The sequence below is a fragment of the Psammomys obesus genome, unplaced genomic scaffold (genome assembly GCF_907164565.1).
Source record: "Psammomys obesus unplaced genomic scaffold, mPsaObe1.curated_primary_1811, whole genome shotgun sequence".
Taxonomy (NCBI): domain Eukaryota; kingdom Metazoa; phylum Chordata; class Mammalia; order Rodentia; family Muridae; genus Psammomys; species Psammomys obesus.
Genome location: NW_026596131.1, coordinates 3,068,630 through 3,080,049, shown reverse-complemented (window position 1 = coordinate 3,080,049; position 11,420 = coordinate 3,068,630). Strand labels below are relative to the sequence as shown.

General features: G+C 48.1%; 1 protein-coding gene across 1 annotated transcript in view; it reads left to right on the top strand.

Moving 5' to 3' along the window:
* Kpna2 (karyopherin subunit alpha 2) overlaps positions 1-714 on the top strand; it is a gene marked incomplete in the record, with an annotated part of 9,555 nt that extends 8,841 nt beyond the window's left edge. Inside the window, 1 exon segment of the mRNA XM_055592075.1 lies at positions 377-714. Coding sequence (XP_055448050.1) covers positions 377-469 — 93 coding nt within the window.
* Positions 715-11,420: the final 10,706 nt, after the last annotated feature.

Genomic DNA, 11,420 nt, shown 5'->3' with positions numbered 1-11,420 from the left:
TGTATGTATGTATGTATGTATGTATGTATGTATGTATGTATGTATGTATGTATGTATGTATGTATGTATTTGCTCCTCTAGTATTGGCTTGATGGTGGTGTATGAATAGCCTGGAACACCTCTGGATAAGTTTGTGGCTGTCCTTGTGGGAGCTTATGGAGAAATGGACCAACTCCAGGACCTTACTCTGCCTCCTATTATACAGTCATTGGTAGATAGACAGATGTCAGTTGCTGTTGATTCCTCAACTCATCCAGAACCTTCTCTCAGCACTAATGAATTAGCCAAGTTCTGTTCTACCAAGTGTAGGCTTTGAGACAGGCTACTGCTAAGGATGTACAGTGTTTACCGTTATATCTTGTTTTGCTATTTCTAGGACGAGGAAGATCAAAATGTGGTGCCAGAAACTACCTCTGAAGGCTTTGCCTTCCAAGTTCAGGATGGAGCTCCCGGCACCTTTAACTTCTAATGTACAGAGGCACAATGTTGTTTCCATGTGCCGTGTTCTTCATAAATTTGTCTTACTGTTTTTCTCTTCTAAGAACTCTTTTTAAATGTGGTTTGTTATTGTAGCACTTTTTACAAAGAAACTATACTTGAACAGTTGTAAACTGTACATACTATATGAAGCTGTCCTCTGAGTTTCTTATTTCTATGTGGAATTTCGTACCCTGCAGTGTCCTGTAAATAAAGATTAAGTTCCACTCTTCTTTACTCTGTGTCTTGCTCGTGGAAATGAAGGGTGACCTAAGTTACTGCAGGGGCTGACCAGAGGTGGCCCTGCTTGCAGACACTTTGTAAAGCCGATGTCACTAAGGATGTGGAGTGCGCCCTCACATCCCCTACAGGACTAGGTAGCCAGCACCACTTGTTCCTGGCTAGCAGATGCTTTCTGAGAAGGCCCACATTCACTCATGAGTCTCTGGAGTCTAAGTGGAATTCACTCCTCAGCTTCCACCTTACTGCATGTTTGCCCCTGGGCAGGTTACCTGAAGTCAGTCAGGAAACCTTTACAGTATGATTTACTGACCATTACTCGAAGCATAAGTATGTTTCTATCAGACAAGAAAAAAAAACCACAATATTAATTTTGAGTCCTTTGCAAGAAGAGTGCCTTATCTTTCTTAGTTGATTTCTCATTTTCTGGGGCGTGGAGAGATGGCTCAGAGGTTAAGAGCACTGGCTGCGCTTCCAGAGGACAATTCCCAGCAATCACATGGTGGCTCAGAACCATATATAATGAGTTCTGGTTCCCTCTTCTGGAGTGCAGATGTACATGCAGACAGAACATTGCATGTATAATAAATCTGCTTACTATGTGAAAAAAATTGTTTTCTGAACCATCTCCCCAGGCTCCCCCTGTGTATGTCTAACTGGAGTTAGAGTTGTAAGCCACCAAACCCAGGTCCTCTGAAGAGCAGCCAGTGCTGAACCATCTCCCCTGGCCTCCTTGTGCTCATGGGAACTGTCTTTGACAGGTTACAGGGCTGAAAGTTCTTTCCAGGTTAGCATGGTTACAGAGCTGGAGGACACAGGCTAATGCTGGAAGCACTGCACAGCCAGGTGCATAAGCTTAGGTACTTGGCTGGAGCCTGGGTCACTAAGCTTGTCCTGTGAGAGGCTGGTGGGTGACATCTGTGAAGACTGCTTTCCTACCTATGCCTGCCCCCTCTCCCTTGTCCCAACTTCCAGAATACTGGGTCCAAAAGTCCTCATCTGGCAAGATATACTTGGGACTAGGTTTTTGCTTTAAGATGGGCAGTTACTGCCTTCAGTGTGAGATCTGGATGTGTTACAGGCAAGACACTATAGAGTGAGGTAATGGACAGAAGATACCTGAGGATTAGGATTAGGGTTACGTTATAGAAGATTGAATTCCTAACGGAGACTTCCTGTGAAGTCCAAAAAACATGTTTAACATCTCTGTGGGGCACATCCTGTGTTAGAATGGTTTTTCCTACCCACTGAGTGTAACTGGAAGCACTCCACAGCCCCTGACTCTCACAGTCAGTTGATGCAGCATTTCTTTGCTACCAATTCCTGTTTTATCCGTGTGTTTGTCTCCGTGTATATCATGTGCACGTATGGTGCTACAGGCCTGAGGAGGTTCTTGGATCCTCTGGAACTGGAGTTGAAAATTAGATTCGCCAGATGTGGGCCCTGGGAATTAACCCTGGTCCTGTGCAAGAAGAGCAAGCGTTCTCAACCATTGAGCCATCTCTCCAGCCCTGGTTTCTTGTATATTTTTTTGTTTGCTTTTTGAAACAGGCTCTGTATGTAGTTGTGGCTGTCTTGGGGCTGGCCTGGTACTTAGATCATTCTGCTTCTGTGTCCCAAGGGTAGGGATTAAAGGTGTGTACATCCATATCTGGCCTTTCTTACAAATCTCTTTTTAAGCTTTGTTTTATGTGTCTGGTGTTTGGCCAGTATGTGTATCTGGGCACCATATATACTGGAGTCACAGAGCGCTGGGAAATAAACCTAGGTCCTCTGCCAGAAAAGCCAGTGTTCTTAGCCACCGAGCCATCTCTCCAGGCCTGTAAATCTTAACCCTTAAGTAAAAAGGATATTGTTCCCAGTACTTGGGAGGCAGAGACAGGTAGATTTCTGAGTTGCAGGCCAGGCAGAGTTACATGGTGTCTCGAAACAAACCAACAGGCTGGGATGTAGCCCAGTTGACTAGTGTGGATAAAGCCCTGGGTTTGATTACCAGTAGGTCTTGTGGTTATCCTGGTGTGATTTTCTGTTGCTGGGATAAAATACCGTGACCAAAGATTTATTAAGCTCAGAGGTTACCGGGAAGCCAGGCTACGAATCTTGAGACAGAACCCGAAGCAGATAGAGGAACCCAGACACTGGCTTGTTCCCCTGGTTTGCTTAACAGCAGCCTTCGTCACACAGGACTATAGTGGGCCGGCCCACCTGTGACAACGGACAAGTGAGGAAATGCCCCACAGACAGAATCTGAGGGAAACAGTTGCTTCACTGTAGACCCACACTGGGGATTGGAGGAGGGAAGATCAAAGAAGCGTTCATGGTCCTCCAGCGATGATTGAGACCTTGCTTCTCTCTCTGTCTCTCTTCTCTCTTAGCCTCCCAGAACCAAGTAAGTTAAAGCTAAAACTATTCACCAAGACGGTATTATGTTTCCAACTTGCCAAGCTCTTAGGTTTTGCTTATACAAAGTCTGGAAACCTAGTGAGCTGTGAAGGAACTAAGTTCAGAGGCCATTAAGGGCTGTGGCTGGCTATTTCCCTCCCTCTGCTCTTGCAGGAGCTTGGGTCATTTGTGGGACCTTCTTTTGAAATTGGGCTGTTGACCTAATTTGTGATGATCAAAAAAACCTGGCCAAATCATGTCATCCTCCTCCCCAACCCCCCTACCCCCAAAGTGTTAGTGAAAAGTTGTAACAACGTCAGGCATTTAACAACTTTGATAACCTCAGTCTAAGAAACACCCAGGCTCTCAAGTAGGCTGTTGAGAGGGCAGCAGTGCAGTTAATTTCGAGCATTTGTGTGCTAAATGCCATGTTGGCATAGTTGGAAAGCGTCATTCTGACGTCTGCAAACCCCCAGCTCCTCCGCCTTCGGGGCGATTTCCTAACAGTGTGAGTTGCGCGCACCAAGCCCACCCTCTGAACTGATGGGTCGATACGTGGCTAACAGGCTGTCAGTGGAAGGTGTCTGCCCCCAGGCAGAGCTGGGAAGCTGTGGTGCTGTGGCGTGGACTGTTTGCTGAGTTCCCGACTCTAATGAGGAAAGTGCCTGTTCCAATGGCTGTGAGGCGCCTGCCAGGTGTGTGTTAGTTTTTAACCCCAGCTCTTGGGAGGCAGAGGCAAGCAGATACCTGAGCTGCAGTCTAGCCTGGTCTACATGACTTCCAGGCCATCCAGGGCTACATAGTGAGACCCCACCTTAATGAAGCAAAACACTCCAAGCCTTCCACCCAAGTCTGGTAGATATTTCCAATATCTTGTCAGGAATGACTTCCTTCTGCTCCTCTGGAGACCCCCATGTCTTGCCTACTAGCCTAAGTTTATTGTTTTTCCTGTTATTTATTGTTAGACAGGCTGGCCTGAACCGAGGGTTTTCCCGTCCCCACCTCTAAGTGCTGGTATTACAGGTGTGTGCCATTTCCCCAAGTCTCTTCTTTCTTGTCAATCACAGATAAAAAAAATCATAGCTAGGTGGAGGTACACATCTTTAATCCCAGCACTCGGGAGGCAGAGGTAGGATGATCCATGTACATTAGAGGCCAGCCTGGTCTACAGAGTGAATTCCAAAACAGCCAGTACACAGAGAAACCCTGTCCCTGGCGGGGGGAGGAGGGGGGGAGGGGGAGGACAACAAAAATAAACCCCACAAAGAACTCAGTGGTAAGGGAACTTGCCTGGTATTCTGGAGACCCTAAATTTGAGACACCAGATTGTATTCTCAGTAGTATTTTACGAAAACAGTGAGTGTTATTCAGCTTTCAGTCCTTTACTCCTGAGCTCTATATCCCCATCCTGAAGTGCTGGGATTATAGGTGTGTGATCACCACACCTGGCTCAGCACAGGGTCCCTTAGCTGAGTTTGAAGCTACCAGTTTAAGCACAGTGGATTCGTCCCAGGCTCTGAATCGCTGTGGGGTCAGAACGTGGGCCAAAGGAACCAACTCGACCTTGGCTTAGTGCCACAACACAGAACTTGAAACCAGACCAGTGGCCACCAGAGGTTACTGACAAACTGTCCATAGTCCCAGGGTGGAAGGCCCACCAGCCCAAATGGCTGGCTGAATTATAGCCTTCGCAGCTGTCCTGTTTCAACACTGCTGGGCAGAATAATTGGAGTTTTTTGTTGATGTTGTTTTTAACCTTGCTGGCCATTAGAACAGTTGCTTGAGATACCCAAGTCCAATTTGGTGATGGTTTGCCTGGCAACTTTTATGGACCTTGATCTCTTTCTGCTGGCTGGCTATGATGTAAGCAGTTTTCTCTGCCACACAATCCCTTTCATTGTCATCCAGCCTTCCTACCAGAAGCCCCAAGCCAAAATAAACCCTTCCTAAGTTAATCATCGCGGCCATTTTGTAAGAGTGACAGCTGACATGCATTCCAAAAGCTTGATGAAACACTAAAACTCTGAGCTGCCTCTGTCTCCCCGGAATGAGGAGGTGCAGGGATTGGCTTCAGGCTCAGTTTACCAGCGGGTCCCAGTGGGCGGGAAGGTCACTGCCTGCGAGGAAAAGGTAGGCCTAGAGCTGTCTCTCTTCTGAGGAAGTGTCTGCTTTCCTGGCCCTGCTCTTTGCCCTGGAAGTAACAACTGCTCCCCTCACCCTCCCTCCAACACACACACACACACACACACCCCTCAGGGTTTCTGTTGTGGTAGTCATACTGGGAAATTTTGTTAGTTAAGGTCACAGCTGGTTTCAAGGTGCCTTACCCCCATGACCCCAACAATGCCCCGGTACAGGTTTGGTTGGGAGGTTCAAACTTGCTGGGGCACAATGCTTGCCAACCCCCACACTGGGAGATTGATAGGCAGGCATGGGGAGAACAAATCTCTAGAGACAGGACAGGGCCTCGAAGTTTCTTCTTGTGATATGTTCTAGAATTCTACCTAAAACAGAACAGGTTAACTTTGTTTTTACCCCACCTGAAGATAGCTCTAACTGGCCCGGGATTCTCTATGTAAACCAGGATGGCCTTGAACCCACAGAGATCCACTTGCCTCGGTCTCTGGGAGGGACAGATCAGAAGTTCAAGGTCATTCTCGATTATACAGTAAGTTTGAAGCTGGCCTGGGCTTCACGATACTGTCTCAGAAACAAATGAACGAAACAAAACAAAAAACCAAAGCAAACAAACAAAAAGCCTTCAGACTGTGTTCTGAACTTTCCACATTGATAATCTATCCTGTCCTTTTCAGGTAAAAATGGGGGAACAGGGCTCAGACAGTTCCGTGGGCAAAGAAACTACTTCCTGGAGCTAATGTGGAGAAAGCTAGCAGGTTTCTAACATACTTCAGCTGCTCAGGAAATACTTTAAATAATTTCCTGCTGCAGAGTCTAGGAGGGACAGCAGACTGGAAAGGGGTATGTGCTCTCTGTCTGTCTTTGTTTCTGTCTGTGCCTCTCTCTAGCCTCAAATGCAATTCACAAGGGCCCTTCACTGTTCATGTACACACTCTGAACAGCCCTTTTATGTGGGAAATTTGTGGGGTTTTGTTTTTTTTGAGACAGAGTTTCTCTGTGTAGACATGGCTGTCCTGGAACTTTGTAGACCAGGCTGGCCTCAAACTCAGAGCACTGGGACTAAAGGTGTGCGCCACCCCTGCCTGCTGAGAATGTTATTTTTAAGAGCGTGGCTTCTCCAGAGTCCTGGTACCTCTGACTTGCACTGTTTCCTGGGCCTCCTAAGGAACCTTACAAGTCTCAGCTAATTAAGCCTGGAAAGTTCTCCCTGCCATTCCTGAAAGGCAGCCAGCTCTGAGATAGACTGGCTGTCCTGCAGAACAATAATTCAAACAGTGGCCAGCTGGGAAGCCGGAGGCCCAAAGCAATTGCAAGGAAGAAGTGAGTTAGGCAATGTGTAATTAATTGCCTCCTTCGCTTGCTCCAGCCTGCAGCGGGCCTCAAATGACTGGCATTTCTAACTGGGTCATTGAAGTTTTGGAGCAAGCTTTCAGGTAATGGCTTAAAGGGAAGCAAACAGACAACAACAAAAAAGACAGGCCTAAGATTTTAGTTTCTTTAAGTTGTTGGTCTAAAGGCAGATTTTGAAATTCTGTTTCCCTCAGGGGACCTGTCACCGTGTGGAGACATTTTTGGTTTGTCACATGGGAGACAGGGCCACTCAGAATGCACAGAAGCCCTCGGTAATGAGCTGTCCAGCATGTAAATGCCAACAGCTTGCAGGTTACAAACACTGTACTAGCTGTATTATCGTTGTTCGTTGTTGAATGTAATTTCTCGCTCTGTAACTCAGTCTTGCCAGAACATCAAAGTGGTCCTCCTGCCTCAGCTTCCCAAGTGCTGGGGTTACAGGAATGAGTCCCCCACATGTGGCCGAGACCCTGGTTTAAAGACCCCTCAAGTTCCCAGGGGTTAAGTCAGAGTCAGCCACTGGGGAACATGGCCCCTAGAGACACCCGGAGACCTGTTTGTTTAGTCCCTCATTTTGTCTGTTTTGAGGCAGGATCTCACGCAGACCTGTGGCTGCGAGGTCTCGGCAAAGGAGGGATTTAAAAGCCGGGAGGGTCTCTTGCAACTGGAAGACTCTCCACAGGGAGGCAGTAGCGTTTAGGACTTGAGCGTTTGGCTCGGGACTCTCACTTTGCAGCGGAGACTGGACACCTGGACGGCTGTGTGGCCTTCAGCAGATCTTTTAACTGCTCTGTGCTTCACGGCTCAGCAGAAACAGAGAGAAAACCAGTACCTACTCCCTAAAGAAGGGACTGTGATGCCAGCTCTCAGTTAGTGTTAGGATAAAAGGGAAAACAAGGTGGGGTGGGGGCTGGGGGTGGTAAGGATTTGAACTCACCATGTAGCTGAGGATAACACTGGATTGCTGACCTTCCTGCTTCCATTTCTGCACAGGTATATACCTGGAGTTAGCTCTTTTTTTTTTTTTTTTTTTTTCCCCTTCCTTTCATTTTCTCTCTCAACAAATCCATTTCTATTAGTTTAAATGCACTGGACTGTGATGTCCCACGGGTCCTGTGCCCAGTGGCCTTTGAAGAGAGGTTTTTTAAGAATTTGGCCCAGACCATGCCATTGTTCCCAAGGGCCCAAGTTACCTTTTTCCAGATTGTAGGCTGGCCTTGAACTCCCAGAGATCCACCTGTCTATGCCTCTGAATGCTAGAATTAAAGGTGTGTGCCACCACTCCTGGCAAATAAATGAGATTTATATTTGTTTAGTTTACTTTAAATCATTGAGCTGTTTGCCTGCATGTATGTATGTGTACCGTGTGTGTGTGTGTGTGTGTGTGTGTGTGTGTATGTTGTGCCTTGTGTCTACAGAGGCCAAAAGAGGACCCCAGATCCCCCTGAACTGGACTTACAGATGATTGTAAGCCACAATATGTGTGCTGGTTTTGCTCCGTTTGCCACCAGGAGTTTCTTTTTAAAGGTTTATTTTTATTATTTTAACAATTATGTGTGTGTTTGTATGTGAGTAGGTGTACATGTATGCGGGGACCTGAGGAGGCCAGGGACATCAGATCTGAGTTAGAGCACCCTATGTGGCTGCTGGGATAACTCAGGTTCTCAGGAAGAACAAGGTACCTTTGACCAAAGCATCTCCATGACACACAAAGCACGATATGCATGCTTTGCTCCCTGCGTGTAAGTACAATCTTTTGTCTAATGGCATGAATACCTTCAATTGTAAGAAGCTGAGTGCTTTCTTTGGTTCTAGGGAGCCATTTATAGCCTGCAGAAGTGGCCTTGTACCATAGCCTTCCAGATATACTTGCCTTTAGAACTCCTGTTCCTGGGCTGGAGAGAGGGCTCAGTAGTCAAGAGCACTGGCTGCTCTTCTAGAGGACCTGAGTTCAATTCCCAGCAACCAATTGGCAGCTCACACATGTCTGTAACTCCAGTTTCACGGGATCCAACACCCTTACGAAGACATACATGGAGGCAGGCAAAACACCAACATGCATGAAATTAAAAAAAAAAAAAGTTTAAAAAATTCCTGTTCCCAGCAGGCCTTCACAGCAACCAAGATGGCAGAAAGAGACATTTATCTTTTCCATACGATCTTAAATATATATATTTAGGATAGGCACGCCTTTAATTCCAGCACTTGGAAGGCAGAACTGGGCAAGTCTCTATGAATTTGAGGTCAACCTGGTCTACATGAGACCCTGTCTGCTAAACTAGATTTTAAAATTTGTATGTATGTTTCTCACGTGCATGCCTGATGCCTACAGATGTTGGCAGAGAGCATTGGATTCCCTGGAACTGGTGTTATCGAGGTTGGGAACTACCACGTGGGTGGTAGGAACTGAGCCATCTCCCTGGCCCCTATTTATCTGTTTATTTTAAGACAGGGTTTCAATATGGCTGGCCTGGAACCTGTTCTGTAGATCAGGCTGGCCTTGAACCAACAGAGTACACCTAGCCTCTGCCTCTACTAAGATTGATACAATTTTTAAAATCTGGAACATTGTGCATGTGTTGGCAGCTGGAAGGTCAGGTGGAAGGAGGTAGATTTAACCACAGTTGCCTGTGGTTCAGCTGTACTGCCCGGTTTGTTCAGAAAAGCTGATTGTGTGTAGGTGGTGAGGGGCCTGCCTATTTTATTCTTTTTGTTTTGTTTTTCTGGAGACAAGGTAGTTAAGGCCAGGCTCAGACTCCACTGAGCCGAGGATGACCTTGAACTCCTGGTTTTCCTGCCTGTATCTTTGGGGCTACCACAGCCAGCCTGTACTCCTACTTTGGGGAACAGAGTGAGTGGTGACTTCTCTCCCTTTTGAACAAGGATAGGTGCATTCACAGAACCCTCCCAGGTACTCTGCAGAGCCCAGGGGAAGCGGAGTGTCATCTGGCCAAAGGGTAGTGACATTGCTCTAATGACAGCAAAAGGAGAGAGAAGACTGGGTGCCTGAGGCGACAGAGGGCCGCCTGCCCGTGGGAACCCAGGGTCTTGTTCTGTCTGCAGAGTCAGCCTCGCTTGCTTCTGTCTGCTCCTGATTCACTGAAGGACCAATGCTGGTTTTAAGGCACGGCCCCACACGCTTCCTTTCACAACAGAGTCTTCAATATGAAGCTGGGAAGAATAGTATTCACCCCAAAACATGACCCTGTCTGGCATGTACTCCCCCTCAACTCCCATGAGCACCTGGGACTCAGGAGCAAGAAGAGACAGGCTCAGAGACGTTAACACCACCTCCTCCTACAACCACACAGCAAGACTGGCAAGATGAGCTATGTGGCCAATGCCCCCCCCCTGCCCCTTTCTGCCAGGGATGGTGCCGATTACCAGGGGGTAATGCTTGGAAGACAAGGACTTTCTTCCGTGCTACTTCTTAAACTTTTTCAGAGCCGGTAGAAAACAACGTAGGGCTGGTACCCAAGTGAGCAGCAGGAATGGCAAACGTGCCGAGAGCGCTCCGATTCGTAGCTGTGCCTGGTGCTCAGGCACGTGGACAAACGTCCATGGCCCTGTAAAGAGGCAGTCATGCCCCTTTATTGCTGGGGAAGTGGGCTCAGAGACCTTGAGATAGCTAATGCCGCCCTACTCCGGGTGGACAAGGGTGGACGGGCTGTGTGTCTTCCCGGCCTCATGTTGAAATGAGTCACCCGCAAGTCCAAGAAGCAGCCCCTCTGGACAGATGACACGTGAAGCTGTTTTGAACATTAGGCGGAGCCGGGTCCAGATAATGTCGCTCTATGCAGAAAAGCGGCCTCCTCTCCATCTGCATTCCCTCTGCAGAGCCCTTGGGAGCCAGCCAGGCCTGGTGACCCATGGAAGAGGTGACGTGCTGTGCCCTGCTGTCCGAGCTACACGGCTTGGCCAAGTCTATTGGGCCTTTTCCAGCTGAGACGCCCATTCGCTGCTTTTACCCTGCAATGTGAACCAGATGTGGGCACCTCGCTCTGCGGGAGGCCCCTGGCCTGACCCTCCGCGCTGACCGCAGGCTCACGGGAGGCGGCGGGGGCTGGCCAGCCTCCCCTGGCCTTCTGCCTGCCTTTCGTCCCCACTGCAGCTCCCCTCTCCCTGATGTGATAGGAAGCTGGAAAGGACACTGGACAAACATCCAAAGTCCATATGTCCTGGATGGTCTATCTAGGAATTTCTGGGATGCTGGCTTGCGCCATGTGTCACGTCCTTTCCACTCATGACATCTGAGGAAAAAAAAAGAAAAGATACTAACTGAAGACCTGAAAACAGATGAGGGCTGGTTGCTTTCTGTGCCGCCCCCTCACCCCGAGCTCTTGGACAAGAGACTTAAGTCTGAGTGGCCTTGTGGATTCCATGGGCTAGAACCCTGTTCCTCCCTCTGTTTACTTTAGCAATTGAGTTCTTTTCTGTTTTGGCCAGTGGAAACCTGTTCAAGCTGGTTGCTAGGCCTGTTTTGCCACAATCCATCATTCCTGGAGCTTTCTAATCCAAGCTGTTCCAGGCTCCTCTGTCCTTTCACTGTCCTAGCGACTGGAAGTGACCAGTTCTCTCCAAGGATCCTGCTTCTGTTTGGTGCAAATGGGGCCTGGGAGTCAGGTCCTGGTCATTGCATATGCTCACAGCTCCTGGGATGAACTGTTCTCTGTCCTCAGCTGCCCAGGTCAGAGCCAACAGATGTGTGGACACATGTGCGTGCACACAGTCCTTCATACATGACACTGGGTGTTATGGGTCACACTAGTAATTCTAGCAGGCTGAGGCAGGGGGATTGCCATGAGTTTGATGTTGTACTGGCCTACATAGAG